This window comes from Dendrobates tinctorius, unplaced genomic scaffold (genome assembly GCF_039654945.1).
Source record: "Dendrobates tinctorius isolate UK_male_01 unplaced genomic scaffold, ASM3965494v1 ptg000241l, whole genome shotgun sequence".
Classification (NCBI taxonomy): Eukaryota; Metazoa; Chordata; class Amphibia; order Anura; family Dendrobatidae; genus Dendrobates; species Dendrobates tinctorius.
This window is the reverse complement of record NW_027361908.1, coordinates 14,741,256-14,766,780: the sequence shown is the minus strand read 5'-3', so window position 1 is coordinate 14,766,780 and position 25,525 is coordinate 14,741,256. Positions and strand designations below refer to the sequence as shown.

Here is a 25,525-nt window from a genome sequence, read left to right as displayed (position 1 = left end):
AAGCTGGTATCACATCATAGTCTTTCCAATAACATTTCAGTTATGAATTTATGCCTACCAGCGCACATTCTGGAGAGGTGACATTTCCACAGCTACATTCTGCAACAAAAAGGAACACTTTCAGCAATGGCCATGTTCACACATTCCGTATTTGGTCAGTATTTTACATCAGTATTTATAAGGTAAAATCAGGAGTGGAACATATTTCTCCTCTGACCTGTAGACCCTTGCCGGCTTTTCAAACTATGATTTTTTTTCTCAAATGTCAGGACGTTTGAGAGAAAAAATGACATGGATGCAAATGAGGGCAGCATGAACATTTAAAAGGAATCTGTCAGTAGTATTAACCCTAGCAGTCTATATGTTACGTAGGTCAAAGGAAGCGCAATAAAATGTAATTGATATCTGCGATATCTTATTCCACAGTAATCCACATTTGTCTTAATACGTTAATGAGCTATGGGCCAGACACAAATCTCTCCGAGAATCTACCTCCAAATCTTATTTTAAATGAAAGGGGACATTAACAGTGTTCAACATTCCTGGCAGTCTGTATACATGTCTCACACTGGTAACGCCACCTTTCATTTAAAATAAGCGCTGGAGAAAGATTCTCAAGGAGATCTATGTCCAACCAATAGATCTTAACAGCTCATTTGCATATTAAAAAAACATGGCTTTCACTGGAATAATGGAATAAGACATTGGATCACAGATATCAAGGTGTCATTTTGTCCAGCTTCTTATGACCAGCGTGCCTTTATAGACGACTTAAGGGCCTTTTACACATAGCGACATTGCTAGCGATATAGCTAAAGCGTCACTGATTTTGTGACACAACAGCGACATCGCTAGCGATCTTACTTTGTGTGACACGTATCTGCGACCGGCCCCCTGGATATCGCTGATCGCGCTGGAACAGTCTGGGCCATTTTTCATCGTTGGTGTCCTGGTGGCGCCAACTAGCGATGCATGGACGCAGGCGGAAGTCGTCATCATCACTGCGGTGTGACAGGTAAGAGCAACCGCCGACTGATCGCTTATCGCTGCTGCGTCGCTGCTGAGATCTGCCTGTTTGGCAGCTCACTAGCGACCATTTAGCGATGCACCAGCGATCCTGACCAGGTCGTATCGTTGTTGGGATCGCTGGTGCATCGCTAAATATAACGGGACCCTTAGGAGGGTTGATCCTACTGACAGACTCCCTTTAACCCCTTTCTGACCTTGGACGAAATAGTACATCCAAGGTCAGATCCCCCGCTTTGATAAGGGCTCCGGCGGTGATCCCGCATCAAAGCCGGGATATGTCAGCTGTTTTCAACAGCTGACATGTGCCTGTAATAGATGCAGGTGGAATCACTATCCACCCGTGCCTATTAACTAGTTAAATCCTGCTGTCAAACACTGACAGCGGGATTTAACAAGCCCTTCCGGCCGCGGAGCCGGAAATACGCGCATCGCCGTGCCCCGTCACGTGATCCGGGGTAAGCGATGCATTGCCATAACAACTAGAGGTCTCCTCAAGACCTCTATGGTTGCTGATGAGGCATTGCTATGAGTGCCACCCGGTGGCCGGCGCTCATAGCAATGCTGTAATTCTGCTACATATAGGTGATCTGCTCATCACCTATATGTAGCAGAGCCGATCGAGTTGTGGATCCTTCTAGCCTCCCATGGAGGCTACTGAAGTATGCTAAAATTAAAAAAATGTTTTAAAAAATATGAAAAAAATAAAAAATATAAAAGTTTAAATCCCCCCTTTTGCCCCATTCAAAATAAAACAATAAAAAAATCATACATACACATATTAGGTATCACCGCTTTCAGAATCGCATTATCTATCAATAAAAAAAGGATTAACCCGATCGCTAAATGGCGTAGCGGGAAAAAAATCGAAACGCCAGAATTACGCTTTTTTGGTCGCTGCAACATTGCATTAAAATGCAATAATGGGTGATCACATAAATAGTATCCTTAAAAACGTCAGGTCGGCGCGCAAAATATAAGCCCTCACCCAACCCTAGATCACAAAAATGGAGACGCTACGGGTATCGGAAAATGGCGCAATTTTTTCTTTTTTTTAGCAAATTTTTGAATTTTTTTTCACCACTTAGATAAAAAAGATCCTAGACATGTTTGGTGTCTATGAACTCGCAATGACCTGGAGAATCATAATGGCAGGTCAGTTTTAGCATTTAATGAACCTAGCAAAAAAGCCAAACAAAAAACAAGTGTAGGATTGCATTTTTTTTGCGATTTCACCTCACTTGGAATTTTTTTCCCATTTTCAAGTACATGATATGCTAAAACCAATGATGGCAATCAAAAGTACAACTCATCCCGCAAAAAATAAGCCCTGACATGGCCTTATTGACGAAAAAATAAAAAAGTTTTGGCTCTGGGAAGAAGGGGAGCGAAAAACAAAAACGCAAAACTGAAAAAAAATGGGGTCCTTAAGGGGTTAAGCAACAATAAATCCATCAGAGTTAGGATCCTTAGTATTAATTATGGATCAACTAACAATGAAAGCCATGTCAACAAAGCCGTTTATGTAATAACTCTACATAAATAACAAAATACACATATCCATACTAACCACAGAACCAGTCTGGACAGCAATTTCCATCTGATGTCTTTTTGACCAATTGGGATTCAGGAGAACAGGTCAGTGGTGGTGTATTGCAAAGTTTCTCATCACATACTAAATAGAAGAGCAGGTAAATGGTTAAAAATACTATTATTGGTACCGTTAGAGAATAAAAACTCTCCAAGTCTTACCACAAATGTAACGGGGACAGCACTGCTCAGTGGTATTCAAATCAACAGTGAGTATTTCTCCATCTCTGCAAACGGGAACGGGTTCTGTACAGGATTCACAGACTACATGTGTAAAATAAATTATTATTACACTTTCAAACATTGCTACAACAGTATTTTATCAAACAATAAGTCAGAAGTGCAATGTTTCTTGCTATTATGCTAAAACATTTTACACTGTCCAATCCGCAGACATCATTAATACTTATTAAGGCGCACAGAGCACATTTATTGCACAGAAGATCATTAGTTAAAGTCTGAGTCCGCCTGTACATAACAGCTCATATAAACACAGTAGAGTACATAATCCATGCAAACTTCTCTGCAAATCCCTGAGTATAAAGAGTAAAAAATACATAGTATAGGGGAAAATCAATCTTTACATAAATCTTTTTGTGAAAAGATTTATTCCGTCTCATGTCAGCGCTGTCCCACAGCTGAGAGAGGTATGTGTGTTTACGACAGCAGCTCCTCTGACAGTTGAGATATGTCTAGAACTTTGTTTCTTCAGTGTGCAACCATTCTAACACATGACTAGGGTAGCTGCACTTTGAATTATGACACAGGTGCCAGGTTTATCACTTTCTGTGAGAACCCCTTTAAATCATCACCCTCACTCCCCTATTTCCACGAACAAGTATATTGCAGCCACAGTGACTAAGATCACATGTGTTTACCTATTATGATGTTTGCAGTAAGTAGTTCTGGAATCTACATTTTCTTCATTGAGTTGGTACTACATGTAGTACATACAGCAATGGGGTGTGTATGTGCTTTTAACTCTACACTATTGCATATTTAACTAAAAAGGTACAGTAAATTAAATCCTTTGATACTAAGCTTAGGGGAAACATATTAACCAATTTTAAAGTTGCTCTGCCAGACTGCCACATCTAGCAGACATTCATAGCGGCGCTGTTAATTGAAGATTTCTATTCTCAGTGGTAAATAATAACTACAAATAATTTAATCAATTGAAATACAAATTTGATAGGTTTAATTAATTTTTCCCAAAAATTTGCAGGGAATCAATGTGTAATATTGGACAAGTGAGCAAAGAAAATGTAAGCACGCACATTTTGTGAGGTATACAGTTATATTTAAATTTCTGAAAATGTTGGAAATTATATTTTCCTTTCTTTATTTAAAAAAACCTTTGTAAAAAGAGGAGCAAAATCAATGTAAATTTATGTTACTTATGGTTTAGCCATCTCACAAGTCAGAGATCACTCTCTCAGAAATGCAAAGTTCTTCAATATTTTTCTTCAGACCAAAAATTAGAAATGAGAGTAATTAACTGCCTTTTTATTTTTAGTACATCAAGAATTAGAAAAAAAAAGTGTTATTAAGGTGCTGTCCCTTAGTACAGTTGTGCTCAAATGTTTACATACCCCTGCAGAATTTTTGCTTTCTTGGCTTTTTTTCAGAGAATTTGAATGATAACACCAAAACTTTTTCTCCACTCATGGTTAGTGGTTGGGTGAAGCCATTTATTGTCAAACTACAGTGTTTTCGGTTTTTAAATCATAATGACAACCCAAAACATCTAAATGACCCCGATCAAAAGTTTACATATCCTTTGATTTTGGCCTGATAACATGCACAGAAGTTGACACAAATGGGTTTGAATGGCTACTAACGGTAACATCCTCACCTGTGACCTGTTTGCTTGTAATGAGTGTGTGCATATAAAAGCTGAGTGAGTTTCTGGGATCCAGACAGACTGATGCATCTTTCATCCAGTCACTAACGTTTCTGAATTGTGAGTTATGTGGAAAGCAAAAGAACGGATCTATGGGAAAAGGTAGTTGAACTGTATAAAACAGGAAAGGGATGCAAAAAGGTATCCAAGGAATTGATAATTCCTGTCAGCATCGTTCAATTTGTGATTAACAAATCAAAAATCAGGGGCTCTGTAAACACAAAACCACGGTCAAGTAGACCAACAAAAATTTCGTCCACAACTACCAGGAAAATTGTTTTCCGGGTGCAAAGTAAAACCCACAAATAATATCAGCTGAAATACTGGACTCTCTGAAAACTAGCCGTGTGGTTGTTTCAAAATGCACAATAAGGAGGCACTTGAAGAAAAATTGGGTGCATGATCGAGTCGCCAAAAAAAGCCATTACTGCACAAATGCTACAAAATATCTCGCCTACAATGCACAAAACAGCACAGAGACAAGCCTCAAAACTTCTGGAACAAGGTAATTTGGAGTGATGAGACCAAAATTGAACTTTTTGGCCACAACCATCAACATTACATTTGGAGAGAGGTCAACAAGGCCTATTATGAAAGGAACACCATTCCTACTGTAAAGCATGGAGGTGGATCACTGATGTTTTGGGGATGTGTGAGCTATAAAGGCACAGGAAACGGTCAAAGTTGAAGGAAAGATGAATGCAGCATGTTATCAGCAAATACTGGAGGCAAATTTGCAATCATCAGACCGGAAGCTGCGCATGGGATATACTTGGACGTTCCAACATGACAATGATCCAAAACACAAGGCCAAGTCGACCAGTCATTGGCTGCAGCAAAACAAAGTGAAGCTTCTGGAGTGGCCATCTCAGTCTCCTGACCTCAATATTATTGAGGCACTCTGGGGAGATCTCAAGCAGGCAGGTCATGCTAGACAGCCCAGGAATTTACAGGAAGAGGAGGCTTTTTGCCAAGAAAAGTGGGCAGCTTTACCATCTGAGAAAATAAAGAACCTCATCCACAACTACCACAAAAGACTTCAAGCTGTCATTGATGTTAAAGGGGTCAATACACGGTATTAATAAATGGGGTATGTAAACTTTCGATCAGGGTCATTTGGATGTTTTGGGTTGTCATTATGATTTAAAAAAGAAGGCACAGTAGTTTGACAATAAATGGTTCACCCAACCACTAACCATGAGTGGAGAAAAAGTTTTGGTATTATCATTCATATTCTCCGAAAAAAGGCCAAGAAACCAAAAATTCTGCCAGGGTATTTAAACTTTTGAGCACAACTATATGTCACTGATTATGTTTTCACAGTCACAAGGATTTTGCTGCTCCTGTACCTCCTTATATTGCTTGAATCGTGAATAGGGTCATCATGTCCATCCCCCTGCTCAATGCAGGAATGCAGGATTTACTAAACTATCTCAGACAGATGTCTGTCCAGCCTTTGTTTGAAGACTTTAATTGAAAAAGAAATAGGCATCTATTGTGACAGCCTGTTCCACTCATTGATACCCCTCACTGTCAAAAAGGTTTTTTCTAATATCTAATCTGTATCTTCTCCCTTTCAGTTTCATTCCATTGTTTCTCATTTTTCCATGTGCAAATGAGAATAATGATGATCCCTCTACACTGTGACATCCCTTCATATATTTGTAGACAGCTATTAAGTCTCCTCTTAGCTTTCTTTCTGGCAAGCTAAACATTCCAAGATCCTTTAACCGTTGCTCATAGCACATACTTTGCAGTCCGCTCACCATCCTGGTAGCTCTTCTGTGAACTTGCTCCTGTTGTACAATGTCTTTTTAAAAATGTGGAACCCAGAACTGGACACACTATTGCAGATGAGGCCTGACCAAGGAGGTAATTTAGACTCTATGCCTCTCTTAATACATCATAGTACTGTGTTTGCCTTTTTTGCTGCTACATCACACTGTTGGCTCATATGCAGTCTGTGCAGTTTGTATACCCAAGTCTTTTTCACATGTGCTGTTGTTTAGTTCTATTCCTCCCATTGTGTAAATGTAATTTTTGTTTTGTAGAATCTTGCATTTCTCCCTGTTAAATATGTGTATTATTATTCACAGACCAGTCTTATTTTTTAAATTCTTCAGCACTGAACTAATACATTAAAGTCTGATTTAGGCCTTTCAATACCTTTCTGTACCGATGAGCTGCATGCTCTGACCTCTTATCACATAAATCCTAAAATGGCTACTGCTTTCCCTGTCTCATCTTTTCTAGTGGCTGTGATAGCTTCCCTAATTGACTGCGCTATACCATCTGATGCAATAACTGTAAGGCCTTATGGGGAATGCCACTTTGAAATGTCTGACATCATGTGAGCCTTCTGATGCTGTATTTCTCAATGTGTGAATGGTGCTGAGCATTTTTTTTTTTTAAAATCCATATGAATCGAATCACAAATTGTTTAAATTTGCAAGGGCCTACGAATTTCATGAAATTCGACTCAAGACAATTCAATCATCTCTGATAATAACTTACAATTGTGTTGTGCCATCAACTTACCACAAATGTAGGAGAAACAGCAAGTTTTTTCTTGTCTAACCTGAACTGAAATCTGATCTTGTTTGCATTCTGGATGGGTCACTGCTGGACATGCAGATGGGTCACAGACTGCAAATGGAGGTTTTCATTTTGTTAGAGTTATACATTTTGGTAGACTCATTTATTCTGGTAAAAAAAAATCTGTATATATCATGTATACATGTATTCATATATACAATGGGGGGAATAAACAACAAAGAGCAGAAAAAAAGTATAAATTGCCAATATGAAAACAATTTTATTTAATCAGAGTAAAACATGGATTTTTGTGATGACTCACCATAAAATCCTTTTCTCCGAGACACTCATTGGGGGGACACAGGACTGTGGGTGTATGCTACTGCCGCCAGGAGGCTGACACTAAGTGAATGAAAAAAAGGTTAGCTCCTCCTCCGCAGTGTACATCCTCGCCTCGATTGCAGGCGAAACCTGTTCAGTGCAAAAGCAGTAGGAGATCACAACAAGACAAAATCAACCTCAATGCAGGTAACAACATGTCTAGAAAACCTACCTGGTATCATAAATACATATTAGTAAACAAAAAGGAGCCAATTGGCTAGAGGGTGGGTGCTGTGTCCCCCAATGAGTGTCTCGGAGAAAAGGATTTTACGGTGAGTTATCACAAAAAACCATGCTTCTCCTTTGCCTCATTGGGGGACACATGACTGTGGGACGTCCTAAAGCAGTCCATGGGTGGGAAATCGACTCACCGGTCCAAGCTACACACACCTCCTGTCTAAAGTTGCGCCACCGCTGCTTGGAGAATCCTTCTACCCAGGCTTGCATCTGCTGAAGCCTGAGTATGGACATTGTAATGTTTGGAAAATGTGTGCAGGCTGGCCCAGGTTGATGCCTTGCATACCTGCTCTGCCGATGCCTGGTGCCGAAGAGCCCAAGAGGCGCCCACTGCTCGAGTTGAGTGCGCTCTGATCCCTGCTGGAACAGCTGCGCCTCTGATGCGGTAGGTATTCCTGAATCATAAGCCGAATCCACCTGTCTATGGTTGCTCTTCAGGCAGCAAGTCCCTTCCTGCAACCCTCGGGGAGCATGAACAGCATGTCTGTCTGATGAAAGGATGCCGTCCTTGACACATACCTCCTAAGAACTCTCACCAGGTCCAACGTATGAAGAGCCTTTTCCACATGGTGTACCGGTGCCGGGCAAAAGTAGGGCAAGACAATGTCCTCATTAATGTGAAATGAGGAAACGACCTTCCACAGAAACGGGGGAGCTGGCCTGAGAACCACCTTATCCTTGTGAAATATGAGGAACAGAGCTCAGCAAGATAGAGCTGTCAGCTCCAAGACCGCCTGATTGATGTTATCGCCATGAGGAAGACCACCTTCCAGGAAAGGTATGTCAAAGAGACCTCTTGTAGTGGTTCAAATGGAGCTTCCAGCAGAACGCTTAGGACCAGGTTAAGTTCCCAGGCGTCCAGAGGGGTCCTATAGGGGGTACCAAGTGTGAGACCCCCTGGATGAAGGTCTTTACCTGCAGATTGGTAGCAATTCTGCACTGGAACAGGATGGATAAGGCTGATATCTGTCTCCTGAGGGAACTTGGAGCTAAACCCGAGTCTAAGTCAGACTGGAGAAACGCCAAGATGTTGGGAATAGAGAATCTCAGCGGAGAACAATCGTGGTCCCGACACCATGTGAAAAAAGCATTCCAGGTGTGGTGGTAAATGCGTGCTGAGGTGGCGCTAACCATTGTAGCAACCACACTGCGTCCAAACCCAGCCTGGGTCAGAATCCAAGATTCAACGGACAAGCTGTCAAACACAGGGCCCCTGAGTTCGGGTGGTAGATCAGGCCCTGGGAAAGTGGGTCTGGGTGCTCTGGCAGTCGCCAGGGAACGTCGGCGAGTAGCTGCACCAGGTCTGCATACCACGCTTGACGAGGCCAATCTGGGGCCAGCAGAATCACTGGAACCCCTTCTGCCTTGATATTCTTAATGACCTTTGGGAGTAGCGACAGTGGGGGAAATAGGCATGGGAGGTGAAACTGGTTCCATGGCAGAACCAACGCATCCACGGCGATTGCCTGCGGGTCCCGAGAAAGAGCGACAAATGCGGCCACCTTGGCATTTACCCTGGAGGCCATCAGGTCCACGTCCGGAATTCCCCAACGTCGGCAAATTTGCCGGAAGACCATGGGGTGTAGTGACCATTCCCCGGATGCAAGGCCCTGCCAGCTGAGGAAATCTGCCGCCCAGTTCTCTACGTTCGGAATGTGGACTGCCGAGATCACCGAGTGGTTCCTCTCGGCCCAGTGAGGAATGTGCCTCACCTCGTGCATGGCTGCCCTGCTGCTAGTGCCCCCCTGGTGATTTATGTAAGCCATGGCCGTGGCGTTGTCCGATTGAATCCGGATGTGGCGGCCTGCTAGAAGATGATGAAAACATGCAGAGCCAGCCGGATCGCACGTATCTCTAGCAAGTTGATCGGGAGGCGTGCCTCCTGCGGAGACCACCGTCCCTGGGTCGCATGATGGCAAAGAACCACTCCCCAGCCGAGGAAACTGGCGTCGGTTGTGACCACCAACCAATGATCCGGGGGAAAGGGTTTTCCCTGAAGAAGGGAGGAACTGACTGTTCACCACCTGAGTGCCTGTCTGACCTGCATGGACAACCGGCACCGGTGGTCGAGTGTAAATGGGTTCTTGTCCCATGATGCCAAGAGGGCATGCTGCAGGGGTCGAAGATGGAGTTAGGCAAATGGAACTGCTTCCATTGCTGCCACCATCTTCCCTAAGACCCTCATGCAAAAACAAATGGTATGAGGGACTAGCTGGCGAAGTACCTGGACTCCCTGCCGAAGAGCTAGGGCCTTGTCCTGAGGGAGAATTACCAACCCTCGGGAGGTGTCGAGGATCATCCCTAAAAAGGAAATCCTCTGAGCTGGAACCGGGGATGATTTCTTCAGGTTGACCAACCACCCTAAGTGGGCAAGAGTATCTAGCGTGATGTTGACGCTCTACTCGCATGCTCGATATGAAGGGCCCTTGATCAAGAGGTCGTCTAAATAAGGCAAGACGACTATGCCACGGGAGTGCAGGATGGCCATGACGACCACCATGACCCTTGTGAACACTCTGGGGGTGGAAGCTAGACCAAAGGAGAGAGATGTGAACTGAAAGTGTAGGCTGTTGATAGCGAAGTGAAGACATTTCTGATGTGGAGGGAAAAAGGGGATGCGCAGGTACGCGTCTTGGATGTCGATAGAGGCCAAATATTCTCCCTGTCCTATGGCAGCTATGACCAAGCGGAGAGACTCCATCCGGAAATGTCTGACCTTGACAAATCTGTTCAGAAGCTTTAGGTCCAGAATGGGCCTGACAGTCCCGTCCTTTTTGGGGACTGTGAACAGGTTGGAATAGAAACCCTGACATGTTTCGTTTTCCGGTACTGGAATGGCAACACCGTTTTGCCGGAGTAACTCGATCGCCTTGAACAAGCTCTGTGCCCGGGATTCCATTTTGGGAGGCGAGAGAGAAAAATTGTCTTGGGGGCTGTTTGACAAAGTCTAACTTGCACCCCGAGGATACCAGCTCCCTTACCCATGTGTCGTGCATGACGGAGAGCCATACATAGCGAAACCAGAGTAGGCGACCGCCTACTCTGCTGGTGTCGCCTGGAACTTGCCTCGAGTCATTTGGCTGAAGACCTTTGGGACCTAGATCCCCTTGATCTGGGCTATTGGGATCGCATTCTCCCCAATGGGTTGGCTCTATATGAGACTTGACAATCCCTGTCCTGGTTGGGGCGACCTGCAACAGTGGAGTTGGTTGCTGAAGCCCACTCAGGGTTGCGAAAGGACCGAAACCGTGTCTGAAGCTGGTAACGAAAAGGCTGCTTAACCCTTTGTTGAGGGAGAAAACTGCTCCTGCCTGCTGTGGAGTCAGAGATAAGCTGGTCCAACTTCTCACCGAATAGGCAGCCGCTTTGATAAGGTAAAGAAGTTGGAGGTTGAATCTTTAAGCCAAGTCCTCAACCATAGAGCCCTTCTAATAGAAATTGCATTTGCGGCAGCGAGTGCTGCGCAGCAACCTCATCCAAAGATGCATTAATCAAATAGTCTGCGGCCAACGCAATCTGATTAGCAATATCCGCTACCTCCGCAGGCAGGTCCATACCCTGCAAGGCTCTGTTTAATGATTCAGAAAAAGAACCCATGGCCTAGGCTACCCAAGTTGCAGCGAACGAGGGAGAGAGTGCTGAACCCGACACCTGAAATACTGAGCGAGCCAGGCTCTCTATGAGACAGTCGGTGGGATCCTTGATAGAGGAACCATTAGGTATGGACAACAGGGTTTTAGAGGCCAACGCGTCATGGGTGGATCTACCGCCGGGGATTCCACCCATCTTTTACGGAGATCAAAGGCAAACGGGTATCTTGCCTCGAGCGCTTTCTGGCCTGAGAAACACCTGTCCGGCCGTTCCCTGTGTCGTTGTACTATGTCGTCAAACTCTGGGTGAGCAGCAAATACTCTATGAGGCCACTTGACCCGCTTAAATGACACCTTGTGCCCTGAGGCCAGGGTGGATTCATTGTCGACCCCTAGGGTCTGGTTGACTGCCTCGATAAGGCTGTCCACTGTTTCTTGGTAACCCAGAGTAACTAAGTCAAGGGGCTTGTCCGAGTTGTAATCTGAGCTCTGCTCATTATCGACTACTGGCGAGGGCGAGTGAGAGGCAGAGCTCACAAATGCCGAGGCACCGGATGGACTGGGAGACGCTGTGTGGGTTAGTTTCCCCCAGCATCTGCTTAGTGAGAGAGTGGCCCCTGCAGGCCAGAGGTTCCTGTGAGGTGGAGGACCCCTCTAAGACAGGCGAGCCGCTATCCCTGCCCCTATCTGGGGCTCGAAGGGACTCAATTGCTCTCGTAAGTGATGCCATGGACTACGACAGAGACAGAGCCCATTCTGGGGGGCTAGGAACACTGGGCTCGGTCGCAGGGGAGGGCTCCTGGCACGTTCGGACTCACTGGCCTCACAGATTTGCCTACTTTAAGCATGTGGGAAGGCGGACCAACAGGAGGTGCACGCAGTATACAGAAACGTGTGCGTCTTAGCCTTTCTGGACATGGTGGCCCTGCTTAGGTGATATGCCTGCAGGGGGGGCTACTGCTTAGCCTCTGGCAAAACACAGAGGGTGGCCTTCCTCCTTCGGGGGTAGCACTTACCCCAGTCCTGTGTCCCCAGTCCTGGATCCCCTTAGGTGTCCAGCCTGCTGAACAGCTGCACCCTTTTTCAAAAAGTGCGCCTCGGCGTGTTGGCTGTCCTGCTGGAAGAAGAGGCGCCACCGGTGATGTCATATGGGAGGAGCTTCTGCCCGCGGCCTAACGCCGTCTGAAGCAGGGGACTACATTTTTGGTGTCTGCCCGAGGCTCCGGGGGCGGGTCCGCCAGAAGTACACGCATCACAGAGGTGGGACTTCCGCCCATGGCCTAGTAATGGCAGAAGCCATGGACTAAATTTACGGCGCCCACCCGGACACATGGGTGGGACCGCCAGAAACAGAGGCCTGGGCAGGAAATGCGCTGCCGAGCGCTACAGCTGTGCGGGTGCATGCTGGCGCCTGAACTCCTGATGCAGCCCAGGGATCCAGAATGTGCCGACCCTGGGGGTCTCAGGAGACCTCCCAGCCCCCCTCTTTCCACGCCTCACCCCTGGAGTTCCAGATGATTCTCAGGTTGGGGGGAAGGGGGGCTGCATCAAAAATGAAGGACGGTGCAGGTCCATCCTCCATCCAAGGGACGAGGAGAGGGACTGTCCGCCTCCTTCCACTACCGCAGTCCTTGCATTGGTGGTGCAGTGGGAGGCCGCACAGACTACCTGTGCCTCTGTACAGCCTAGGGTTTTACTATCTTAGGGTGGTCAGGGCGAGTCCGGCATCATGTCCCACGTCGCGAGAGAGGATAAGTGGAGGTGACACTCGCACATGCTTGCCCGTTGTTGGTTTGGGGAGATCGGACCCTTTCAATAGGGTCCGTCGCCCCTGTCTCATCTTCATGGGAAAAAAAAAAAGAGAGAGTCTGGAAAAAGACCAGACGTGTGTGCCTCCTAGGACACTAAGCAAGAACTGGTTTTGCCTGCAATTGAGGCGAGGGTGTATACTGCGGAGAAGGAGCTAACCTTTTTTTCATTCACTTAGCGTCAGCCTGGCAGCAGTAGCATACACGCACAGTCCTGTGACCCCCAATGAGGCGAAGGAGAAAGAGCTAATCATATAACCAGAATTAAGAAGGCAACTGCTATCCATAAGCAGGGACTGCAAAACACATAATACAGAGTGACACCAGTTCACATGGTTTAAATAAACATAACACCTACTATCCTTTGCTCTTTCAATGGGATATATTGTTACCTTTCTTATTGCAGGTCAACAGTCAGTGTGAAGTCCCCATCGCCCCATCGCACGTTTCACTTCTTTGTCAGGAGGCCTCCTGACGAAGAAGCAAAACGTGCATTGGGGACCTTTGGAGAAAGCCAGGATTGGGACCCACCGGTCGCCTGGTTCCATGGAGATGTTCGAAGAAGCCAGGTTGTCAACCGGCCTTGTACCTGAATGGACTGTCATCTTCCTAAGCTTGTCATTACCTTCTCTCTGTGCGTGCAACAGGTGGGGTAGTCATCCTTGGAAACTGAAGCCAAGTTCTGACCCTCCGGTCAACTAGCCTTGTACCTGAATGGATTGTCATCTTCCTACAGTTGTCATTACCTCCTCTGTGTGTGTGTATGTGCCACAGGTGAGGTAATTGGACCTGGAAAATCTGAAGTAACAGCTGCTATTATCGCGGCGAGTCAGCGGAAGGATGAAACTCTGAAATGTGCACCATCTAGTGGTATTTTTCTGGGACTGTTCTATGTGTTATCTGCTTGTTTGTGGTCCAATAAAGTATTACCACACCTGTTTAACCTCACCGTGTGTTGACTGGGTAATGTTATGCCCATGGTAAAAGGAGAGCGGGCATTCGGTGGGACGATCCCTCGTCCATGCGGTTGCGACTAGGGGACCGACCGGTGCGCCCGCTGTTCCCCTGTGTCTCCACAACATGCAGTACATAGCATTAATAGGAAATTACATGTAGAGCTTCCAGAACAAATATATATAAGAGAAAACATAACTTATACCAACAATTGTTATGTGTAGTGTTAGTGTTTTCTCACATTTTCTCGATCTAAATGATATACTCACCACAGTGTAGCTGAGGGCAGCATGTCACTGGACTGTATTCAGCAAGCAAACGCTCTCCACTTTTACATGGTACAGCTTCTTCACATGACGATGCATTACATTCTGTGAATATATAAAATAATTTAGCAACTAAAACATAAAAATATTAGCATGTAATACGTCTAATGGTAATTCCATAGGCGCATTACTAAATTATGCCCTTTGAGTAGAGATGGGCGAATAAATCCGCAAAGGATAAACTTTGAGTAGAATTTCATGAAAATCGTAGGTCCTGATGAATTCAATGGGATTGCAAAAAAAAGAAAGGCTAGTGCCATTTCACATTGCTGAAGCATCAGTGAGTGGGCTGTTTACGCTTGGCGTGACAGTATAGGCTACTCCTTAATATCCTGCAGCTATAGAATTACATTGTTATAACAAAGACAATCAAGTGGGCAATCACAGCCTGTAGAAAAGATAGGAGTCAGCCAAGGAGCACCATTTTATGTTTGTACATTGCACGGATAGGAGGTTCAGAATCATAGTTGATTGCATCTAGGGATGGAAAAAGGCCTAATCTGATTATGGTGCACTACTGCAGTGCTGAACCACATTGAAAATGGAAGTGGTAATCTCAGTCAGTGAATAATCAACCAAATATTCAAGTGATGTGTAGGGAAGCGCTGTACCTGTATAGTCACTCAGTATGACTATGAATAGATTGATCTGTGATGTACTACAGTATATTTCAAAAGATCCACTTATCTCTATCAAATGACATAAGGTAAATTAAATGGATGGTCCAGCACCTAAAATATATTTTCTAACTATCTATATTTACACCATATCCACTATTTTAATTTTCTTTATTACACAATAACCTAGACTTTTCCCTATCTAGCTAATCCTATGGGGAGCGAGTGCAGCACCAGCCTCCTGTGACATCCCATTTGAGACACCACTCAAACAAAATGTCACAGCAAATACAAAAAAAAACACATTTAGGGATTAGTTAGATAGGGAAAAGTGTAGGGTAATAAAGATAATTACAAAAGTGATTAGGGTGTAAGGATAGATATTTAGAAAATAGATTTTAGGTGCTAGACCACCCTTTTAATGACATTAGGAAAACAAGAAAGATACAGGATAATTTCTCTTTACTGGATTCACTGTGGATATTTTAGGCAGAGATGGGCACATTCTCAAAATTGTCTCCTTCTCCCATTCTTCAAAATGTGATTCTCTCTAATTTAAACATGATTGTTAAGGATAAAAAATAGAGCGCTGTATAACATTTTAAGAATACTATCTAAATTAATTTTTATTCCAATATAGAAAATGTACAGTAAAAGGGAATTTAGGAAATTAGAAATTTTAGAATATGAAACACAATAAAATGCTAGTTTAGTGGACTTACATACCACACACTTTTTTTGGACAGCAAGCCCCGTCTTCAATGACTCGGATAAGCACCTCACCCTCCCGACTACAAATTGGGTCAGGTTGGTCACTGCAGTCAGGCTCTATGGATGCAACAGTTCCATTGTCCAGACATTTTGACAGGCAGCATTTATTAGCTGATGAATGCCAGATCTCTCCAGGTGAGTGAGGATGTCCTTCATTATCAGTACAGGCTAAAGGGCAAATAAAGATATATATAGTTTTATAGTAGAAATATTATTTTTATTATTTAGAAAGAAACAAATATTGGTTGAAAGTCGGAAAACTCACTAATACCCTCAATAATCTTGTTTGAGTTCATGACTTATAGTTGGGACCCTATTTCACCTGTATACTAGAATAAATGATTAAAGGGAATCTGTATGTAGGATCAACCCTCGTAAGTCGACTATATGGGAATACAGGTCATAGGCTGGTTTCACACTTGCGTTTTTTTGCGCTGAGTTTTTGCACACACATGCGCATGCGTTTTTTTCCCTATACTTAACATGGGTGCGCATAGTCATGCGTTTCTACGCGTTTGTACGCATTTGTATGCATATGCGTTTTTTTGTAGTGTGCGCCCAGGTGCACAAAATGCATCCTGCTGCATTTTTGTGCGTCCGACCTGTCTCAAAAAAACGCATGCGCACGAAATTCACCCAAAACCCATTAAAGTCTATGGGAGCACTGACATGCGCATGGTCATGCGCACGTCAGCGCAAAGAAAAAGCATGTGTTTTTATTGCAAAAACCATGTGCAAAAAAGCAAGAAAACGCATTAAAAACGCTTGATGCGTTTTTATGCACATTTGCACTGAGCACGCAGCGCAAAAAAACGCAAGTGTGAAAGTAGCCATAGGAATTTGAATAAAATTATACTTTGACAGCGGCAATCTGATGTCTTATTCCAGAGAAATTCATATTTTCTTAATATGTAATTGAGCTGTTAAGATCTACGGGTGGCGCATAGATCTTCCCTGCGAATCTGCCTACAAGATCAGGAGAGCAGATTGTCAGTCATTACATGTTTCACACTGGTAATACCCTCCTTTATTTAAAGTAAGCTCTGGATGCAGATTCTCAGGGAGATCTGTGTCCGGCCCAAAGATCTTAGCAGCTCATTTACATATAAGAAAAAAGTGGATTTCTCTGGAATAAGACATCGGATTGCAGATGTCAATGTATACTTTTATTCAGCTTCCTATGAACTAGAGACGGTTTAGAAGGGTTGGTCCTACTGACAGCTGCCCTTTAATGAAGGCAAGTGCCTAAAAAACAAACATAGCTTAAATAAAGACATCCTTCTGAATATGGGTGCCTTTACATATTTATGCTTTACTAGCTGAAGAGCCCGACGCTGCCCGGGCATAGCAACTAACTGTGGTTAGTTATAACAAATTATAATTATCCTCCATCCCATAGTCCCCTGCCCATATACTCATCATACATATCCACCATCCCATAGGCCCGTGCCCATATACCCATCATATATATCCTCCATCCCATAGTCGAGTGCCCATATGCCCATCACATATCCTCCATCCCAAAGTCCCATGCCCATATACCCATCATACATATTCTCCATCGCATAGTCCCATGCCCATATACCCATCATACATATCCTCCATCCCATAGTCGAGTGCCCATATACCCATCACACATCCTTCATCCCATAGTCCCCGTGCCCATATACCCATCATACATATCCTCCATCCCATAGTCCTGTGCCCATATACCTATCACACATCCTTCATCTCATAGTCCTATGCCCATTTACCCATCAAACATATCCTCCATCCCATAGTCCCGTGCCCATATACCCATCATACATATCCGCCATCCCATAGTCCCGTACCCATATACCCGTCATACATATCCTCCATCCCATAGTCCAGTGCCCATATACCCAGCCCACATCCTCCATCCCATAGTCCCATGCCCATATACCCATTATGACATCATCATCACCATGGCAACCGTTATGACATAACCGTCACCATTGCAACCTATTAAGATATCATCGTCACCATGGCAACCATTGTGACAGCATCTTCGCCATTGCAACCTATTATGACATTAGCATCGCCATGGCAACCATTATGACATCATAATGAGGGGCGGGGCTTGATACACACACACTTTTTCCCCATTATGTAGATAGGGGCAGAATTGTTTGGTGAATTGGAACGCCTGGGGTTAAAAATTTCGCCTCACAACATAGCCTATGATGCTCTCGGGGTCCAGACGTGTGACTGTGCCAAATTTTGTGGCTGTAGCTGCGACGGTGCGGATGCCAATCCCGGACATACATACATACATACATACATACGTACATACATACACACCCACATTGAGCTTTATATATTAGATGTTACATTTTCATCTAGTTTGTTATGTCATGAAATGTGTACAGTGTACAAATGTAAAGACATGGCATCAGTACATTGGCATCTTAATATTTCATAATGCCCACTCTTTTAATGTAACTTTTCACAAAATTTTTAGCAGCACATAAGCATAAATTTAACAACACAAATATGAGTGCATTTATACTATCTGATTATCGGGAAACAAACATTCCTAGGAAATCTCTTTTCCCTGTAATCAGGCAGTGCTTTAAAATCATTTTTCTCCCAGCACATCATCTAGCGTAAACAGGACATGTGCGGCAGAGAACAATGATCGTTCTGTGCACATAGATTACCTATTTGTGATCGTACCAGCCTCTATATCGCTAATCATCTGTCATTTACAGAGGCACATCAGCCAATGGAAAGCCACTTTGTAGGTCAGATACTAAATTAAAAGTGGGACTAAGCAGAATTTATCCTCGGTGTGAAATATCGATCCAGTCCACTTTTTCAGAATTTAGCTTACTCTATTATACCTAAATGGACCTGACTTATGAGCCAATACCTGTGATACAATGTCAGCAATGTCTTCCAACCACTTTTTTGTTTGTTTGTTTTTTTGGTTCGTTTTTTTGTCTAACAAAACATTTTATGGCATAGAAATAGAAACGTAATACTTTTTACAAGTTAAAATGTAATAATAATTTCATTTTTTAAACTGACTCATAGCAAAACTACATACCACATTTGTCATCAGGAATGCAGAGCTCAGAATCTGTCCTGTGAAGAATGGTCCCTTTCTTGCACACACAATCTTCTCTTAGGTAGGAACAGGGGGACTCTTCATAATACCATTTGTTTAAGCAGGTCTTAGCGGCGCATGGTTGGACACAGGGCTGATATTCCTTATCCTCTGGACATGGTAAAGCTAGCACACATATTTTAAAAGTTAGTAAATTGTTGTTAACACTACAAAACATAGTCTACTATGAAATCATGTATATAATGTAACCATTCTCGTGATATTCATATAATCTTAATAACATTTTTTTGTTTTTTAGACTTAAAGGGAACCTGTCACTATGAAAGTGCAGCCCAAATTGGAGGCAGCATGCTATAGAGTAAGGGGAGATGAGCAGATTGATATATAATCTGAGAAAAGATTTGGTATTACCTGTATTTTATTCCAGCAAACTACTGCTCTATTTGGGATTTTGGGTCCAGTGGGCGGTCCTATCAGTGACTGACAGCTATTGATACATGTGCACTCATACAAATACTGCGCACTGGACCCAAAATCTCAGAAATTGCAGAAGATTACATGAATAAAATAAAGGTAATACCAAATCTTTTCTCAGACTATATACCAGTCTGCTAATCTTCCCCTTATCCGTAACATGGTGCCTACAGATCGGACTGCACTTTCATACTGACAGGTTCCCTTTAAGCAACAGTGCTCATTGTTAAAGGGAGTGAACCATATAGACCCTAATTAATTGGATTGTGAAGCAGTATGTAGGAAAAGATGTTAGCTTTCAATACAGATGTAAACTTATTGGAAATGTTCCACCACGTCTATATCATGCAAAATATAAGTCCCAAAAGGTAACATTAAAAAGAATCTGTCAAGTTGAATATTCTGTCTAAGCTACATATAGCATGTAATAAAGCATGAAAAGCTGAGCAAAAGAATATTTAGTTATTTGGAAAAGGATTCAATATAGTTATTATATTTATTCAAATGCCTGTCATTCTGGGTTTAGGAGTCCAGGGGGTGGTCCTAGCCCTTTCTACAGGTCACAAAGAAAGCAGTCAAGCAGTAGGTAAAACTGCCCACTGGACTGCTAAGCTTTTATTAAAGAGATACATTAAACAATGTACTAAATATTTACCTACAAAACTGTATGTCAGTCTACTCATAAAATCCTGCTGAAAACGTTTATTTTGTAGATCACACTGTGGGTTTCATGTGATAGATTCCCTTTATGGCCAGTAATTGTGCTGTATAGATGTTGTAGTTACATAAAGAGATGGACATAGACATTGATCTCCTTGGAGTGACTTATTTATGTAACATGGCTTCTGTATAGAACTGCCTCACTCAAAGGGAACCTGCTAGAAACTTCTACGCCCCCAAACCAATAATATGACTGTGTAGCATTATAAAAATAAGATGATCCATTTATGTCCCCATATTGTTGATCTAGTAGCAAAAAAATTCATGTTTTGCTTTGTATGTAGGTGTCTGAAAAAACATTGGGGCATGACAATGCACTTACAGCTCCTCAGCCTCAAGCTGTATTCCCTGCCTATTTCGAGGCCAATGAACTGTCACCCAGAGGAGAGTGGTAATAGGCAGGGAATACAGGATGAGGCTGAGGAGCTGTAAGTACATCCTGAAGGCCCGATGCACTTCTAGACACAAATATACAGGACTTCAAAACATGATTTTTCAGGCTGCTGAAACATCTCTTTGAGGTCATAAGGAGATCAACTTACTCATCTCTAAAAGGGAGTCGGTTACCGCAAAAATGCATTTTAAATGGGCTACACAATGTTGTAGGAGAATTCAACCATAATAGCAATATACCTGTTACTGGGACAGTGCCTGAGAGAATCACTTAGGCCGGGTTCACGTTAGCGTATGTGTGCGCAGCGTATACTTGCTTACCGATCCGCATGCGTCTTGTGTACTTATATTTAACATTGTGTACATAGGGACATGCGTTTGCATGCATTCACATGCATTCACATGCGGATGCGTACGCATGCGTCGTTTCGCTGTGTGCAGCGAACGCAACATGTTGTGTTGTCAGTTCATTTTCTGGTCTACCAGTTGTGAGTTCTCCTTCCAGGCTTCCTCTGGTGGTAACAGGAGGTAGTGAGGCTGATTTAATCAGTAGCGATCTGCCACCTGATAATGAGGATGACGATTGAACCTCAGGAATCTCAGATTGGATTTAAGACAGCCGACGCCCTACTCTGGTGCTGGTGATTCCTTCTGCTTGTCAGGTCTTGGTTCTCAGCTCTGTTCCAGTCAGCTCAAGCTAAGTTTTTCTGCTAATGTTCACACTTGATTTTGTTGTTCTATTCAGTTTTTTGTGTGGTCAGCCAGCCCCAGCTGTGCTGAATTTCCACTCTTATTTATCTGTATTTGCCAATTTGCTTTTTGTCCCTTATTAGATTGGCCTCTTTTTGCTCTGTCTCAGAATATTTCAGAGTGCTGATATAGTGGAGAAGTCTAGTGACTTCAGGGTTAATTTTGTTATCAGAAGTGTTGGACATTATTTTGTAGGGTTTTGGGTAGATTGCAGACAGTGTCTTTCCTTTCCTCTCCTTTCTAGTTAGTTTGGGCCCCAACGTTTGCTCAGCCTATTTTCCTGCCTGTGTTTGTGTTTTCATCTTGTTTCACCGTCAATACATGTGTGGGGGCTGTCTATTCCTTTGGGGTCTGCTCTAGGGCAGTTAGTTTTCCCCTTTTCTTGCTATAGGCTTATTTAGTCCTCCAGCCGTGACGAGGCGTCTAGGTTCATCGCAGGTACGCTCCACGGCTGCTGCTAGTTGTGTGGTTAGGATCAGGGATCTGCAATCTGCATAGTTACCAACCTATATCAACCAAAGTATCAAAACATACATAATTCTATTAATAGGCCAGGAGATTGTGAAAACCCACTCTAACTCCCCCTTGATATATGGACATAAGAATAAATGTGGAGTACTCCCAATAGCATGCAAACAAAAAGACCAAGTGGAGTAACCATGAACCACAAAAAAGAATAAGATAGATTGTATACAAAACACATCTTTATTAAAGTAAAAAATATCAAACACTTATAATATAAGAGGTATCTAGAAGGTGCAATCCAGAAAAACAATCAGCAGTGAGGAGCTAACATGGTATAAATAATCCACAGCGGCAGAGAAATATTACAGGCGTGAGTCCCAATATGTAAGATACAGGGTATAAAAATAAGCCTAGATGGCAGTGCAGCAATATCAGTTCCAATTATAGACGTAAGCAATCATTAGCAGCCTATTACCACGTGCACCCCATGCAGGTCAGATCAAGGTAAGTTAACAGAAATATATCTCCATATCTCCACATCAAGTGCTTAATCACTCACCCATATTGTCGAGGTACCCAGGTCAGCGCCTCACCGCTACCCCCGACGCGCGTTTCGCCACTTTTTCAAGGGGAGATGTCTGCCCATATTGCAAATCCACCTTATATGCCTGAAATCCCAGATGCCGTTAATTAACACAGCGCATGCCCAGTGAGACCGGGCGGCGATGACACCATGAACCGCCGCCATCACAAGAGTCGCGCGCATGCGTGGTACAACAACCACCCGTATGACGTCATTATAATGCGCGCGACTCATAATAGATGGCCGGAACATGTAGCGCCGATACCGGTCGCACTGTGCATGCGCTCAAAGTCGCGGCCATTTTCATGTGGATCAAGTGCCAGTCGCCATAATAGGAGAGTCTCATTTTGCACAATGCAATTACTGTGTCTATAATATATCCTAATTGCAGTAAAAATGCACAGATATCGAAAACCACCTTCACCAACCTATTAGTCTGTTGTGATTAGGCACAAAAAACAAAGTGTTTAGATACAATCACAATGTTATCTGAACCCCAGGTACATAATATATGAACACATAGAATGTTAATACAGAAGAGAAAAGAGACATATCCCATATATTAATAAACATCACTCCAACTGGTTCCATTAAGTCTCTTAATTTGATTATCCATCCGAAGATCAATTATTGAAGTGTAGATGGGTTAAAACCATTGGAGAAGGATGTCCACGGCAGACCGACATGATTGATCCTATAGAATGTACTCAAATTTCCGGGAGCAGGCATAGGTACATCAATACGAAATTGAATTATAATTGCATGATAACTAAAAAGCAAACACACAAAAATAAAATTAAAACAAAAAATATTAAAATACAAGAACCAAGGAAATACAAAAAAAGAGGTTTGAAACAAATATAAAAAGTGAGGGACAAAGGACCAAATAAAGGCAAAAAGAGGAAAAGAAATGGATCTGGAGCAACGAGATCGAGATGGATAAAGAAGGGAGGGGAAATAGTTAGAGAAAAGACCCAAAACTGTTAGTTTCATTTAATCCTTTTGGTGCCAAAACTGCCAATGTATCTAATGTAACGATCCATCTGCACTCATGCTGTGCAAGGATCTTCTTAACATTGCCACCCCGGACCCCACACTCAATTTTATCAATACCACGGACCAACAAGCCCTTAGGATTAGCATCATGAAAAAGTTTAAAATGCTTAGATGATGTGGTAATAAAAGCTGCAGACAAGGGCGGGAATGTCGTGGTGTGGCCTATTGAGAAATATGAAAAACCTCTTTTTTTGTATTTCCTTGGTTCTTGTATTTTAATATTTTTTGTTTTCATTTTATTTTTGTGTGTTTGCTTTTTAGTTATCATGCAAATATAATTCAATTTCGTATTGATGTACCTATGCCTGCTCCCGGAAATTTGAGTACATTCTATAGGATCAATCATGTCGGTCTGCCGTGCACATCCTTCTCCAATGGTTTTAACCCATCTACACTTCAATAATTGATCTTCGGATGGATAATCAAATTAAGAGACTTAATGGAACCAGTTGGAGTGATGTTTATTAATATATGGGATATGTCTCTTTTCTCTTCTGTATTAACATTCTATGTGTTCATATATTATGTACCTGGGGTTCAGATAACATTGTGATTGTACCTAAACACTTTGTTTTTTGTGCCTAATCACAACAGACTAATAGGTTGGTGAAGGTGGTTTTCGATATCTGTGCATTTTTACTGCAATTAGGATATATTATAGACACAGTAATTGCGTTGTGCAAAATGAGACTCTCCTATTATGGCGACTGGCACTTGATCCACACGAAAATGGCCGCGACTTTGAGCGCATGCGCAGTGCGACCGGTATCTGCGCTACATGTTCCGGCCATCTATTATGAGTCGCGCGCATTATAATGATGTCACACGGGTGGCTGTTGTACCACGCATGCGCGCGACTCTTGTGATGGCGGCGGTTCATGGTGTCATCGCCGCCCGGTCTCACTGGGCATGCGCTGCGTTAATTAACGGCATCTGGGATTTCAGGCATATAAGGTGGATTTGCAATATGGGCAGACATCTCCCCTTGAAAAAGAAGTGGCGAAACGCGCGTCGGGGGTAGCGGTGAGGCGCTGACCTGGGTACCTTGGCAATATGGGTGAGTGATTAAGCACTTGATGTGGAGATATGGAGATATATTTCTGTTAACTTACCTTGATCTGACCTGCATGGGGTGCACGTGGTAATAGGCTGCTAATGATTGCTTACGTCTATAATTGGAACTGATATTGCTGCACTGCCATCTAGGCTTATTTTTATACCCTGTATCTTACATATTGGGACTCACGCCTGTAATATTTCTCTGCCGCTGTGGATTATTTATACCATGTTAGCTCCTCACTGCTGATTGTTTTTCTGGATTGCACCTTCTAGATACCTCTTATATTATAAGTGTTTGATATTTTTTACTTTACTAAAGATGTGTTTTGTATACAATCTATCTTATTCTTTTTTGTGGTTCATGGTTACTCCACTTGGTCTTTTTGTTTGCATAGTTACCAACCTCTCTGGTTTTTCTGAGCTTAGCTTGTTTAGGTTTTTTCCTCCTCAGTGACCCATTCATAACAATGTTGCATTTTTTGAAGCTTCAATTTAGCACAGACACACGCATGTTGATGAGTGCGTCAAAACAACGCATTACTGTTTATGGGAGTGTATTGGTACACAAGGACATACGTACGCATGCATATGATATGCATGCGTTCTTCACACTAATCATGTCCAGGAAATACTGCCCCCGAGCATAAAACTAATTGTTGTTTAATGCAAATAATCAGATGGGTATGGTTGTTGCTAAATAAAAATTTTATTTTGTTTGCAAAATCCCTGTGTTTTCTTTGTCTCTTTATGTGAAAACACACACTTGGGTATTGTATTGCTGAGTCAAGTTGTAACGGGTGTTTATCTCAAGGTGTTTTATTAGTAGTAAAGTCAGCAAACATATAACATTTATTTAAAGTGTATTAAACCATATCGTCTTGCCATGCAAGATGTCCAATATCCAAGGCAAAGTAAGCAGCAAACTTATCACGGTAATCCTGCAAAGTGCTAGCAACCGGTTCGTCAAGTTCTAATTGTTGTCGCTCTTTTGCAAGGATGTAATTGTGTATAACAACACACGCTTTGACCACATCATCAATTGTCTCAGTATTTAGATTGGTTGGTGTTCCCAAAATGCGCCATTTAGATGCCAGCAAACCAAAGGCACACACTCCACAGTTCTTCGTGCCCTTGTCAGTCGGTAGTTGTAAATCCTTTTGGTGCGATTCAATTCTTGACTTGAGTACGGTTTTATG

At 43.0% G+C, this 25,525-nt stretch overlaps 1 protein-coding gene across 1 annotated transcript in view; it reads right to left on the bottom strand.

Annotated features, from left to right (window-relative positions):
* OTOGL (otogelin like) overlaps nt 1-25,525 on the bottom strand; it is a 356,745-nt gene that overhangs the window by 61,344 nt on the left and 269,876 nt on the right. The window contains exons 44-50 of the mRNA XM_073556969.1: nt 18,809-18,994; nt 15,694-15,906; nt 14,294-14,395; nt 7,058-7,165; nt 2,779-2,880; nt 2,597-2,701; nt 59-99 (exon numbers count right to left, since the gene is read on the bottom strand). Coding sequence (XP_073413070.1) covers nt 59-99; nt 2,597-2,701; nt 2,779-2,880; nt 7,058-7,165; nt 14,294-14,395; nt 15,694-15,906; nt 18,809-18,994 — 857 coding nt within the window. The remainder of the gene's footprint in view (nt 1-58; nt 100-2,596; nt 2,702-2,778; nt 2,881-7,057; nt 7,166-14,293; nt 14,396-15,693; nt 15,907-18,808; nt 18,995-25,525) is intronic.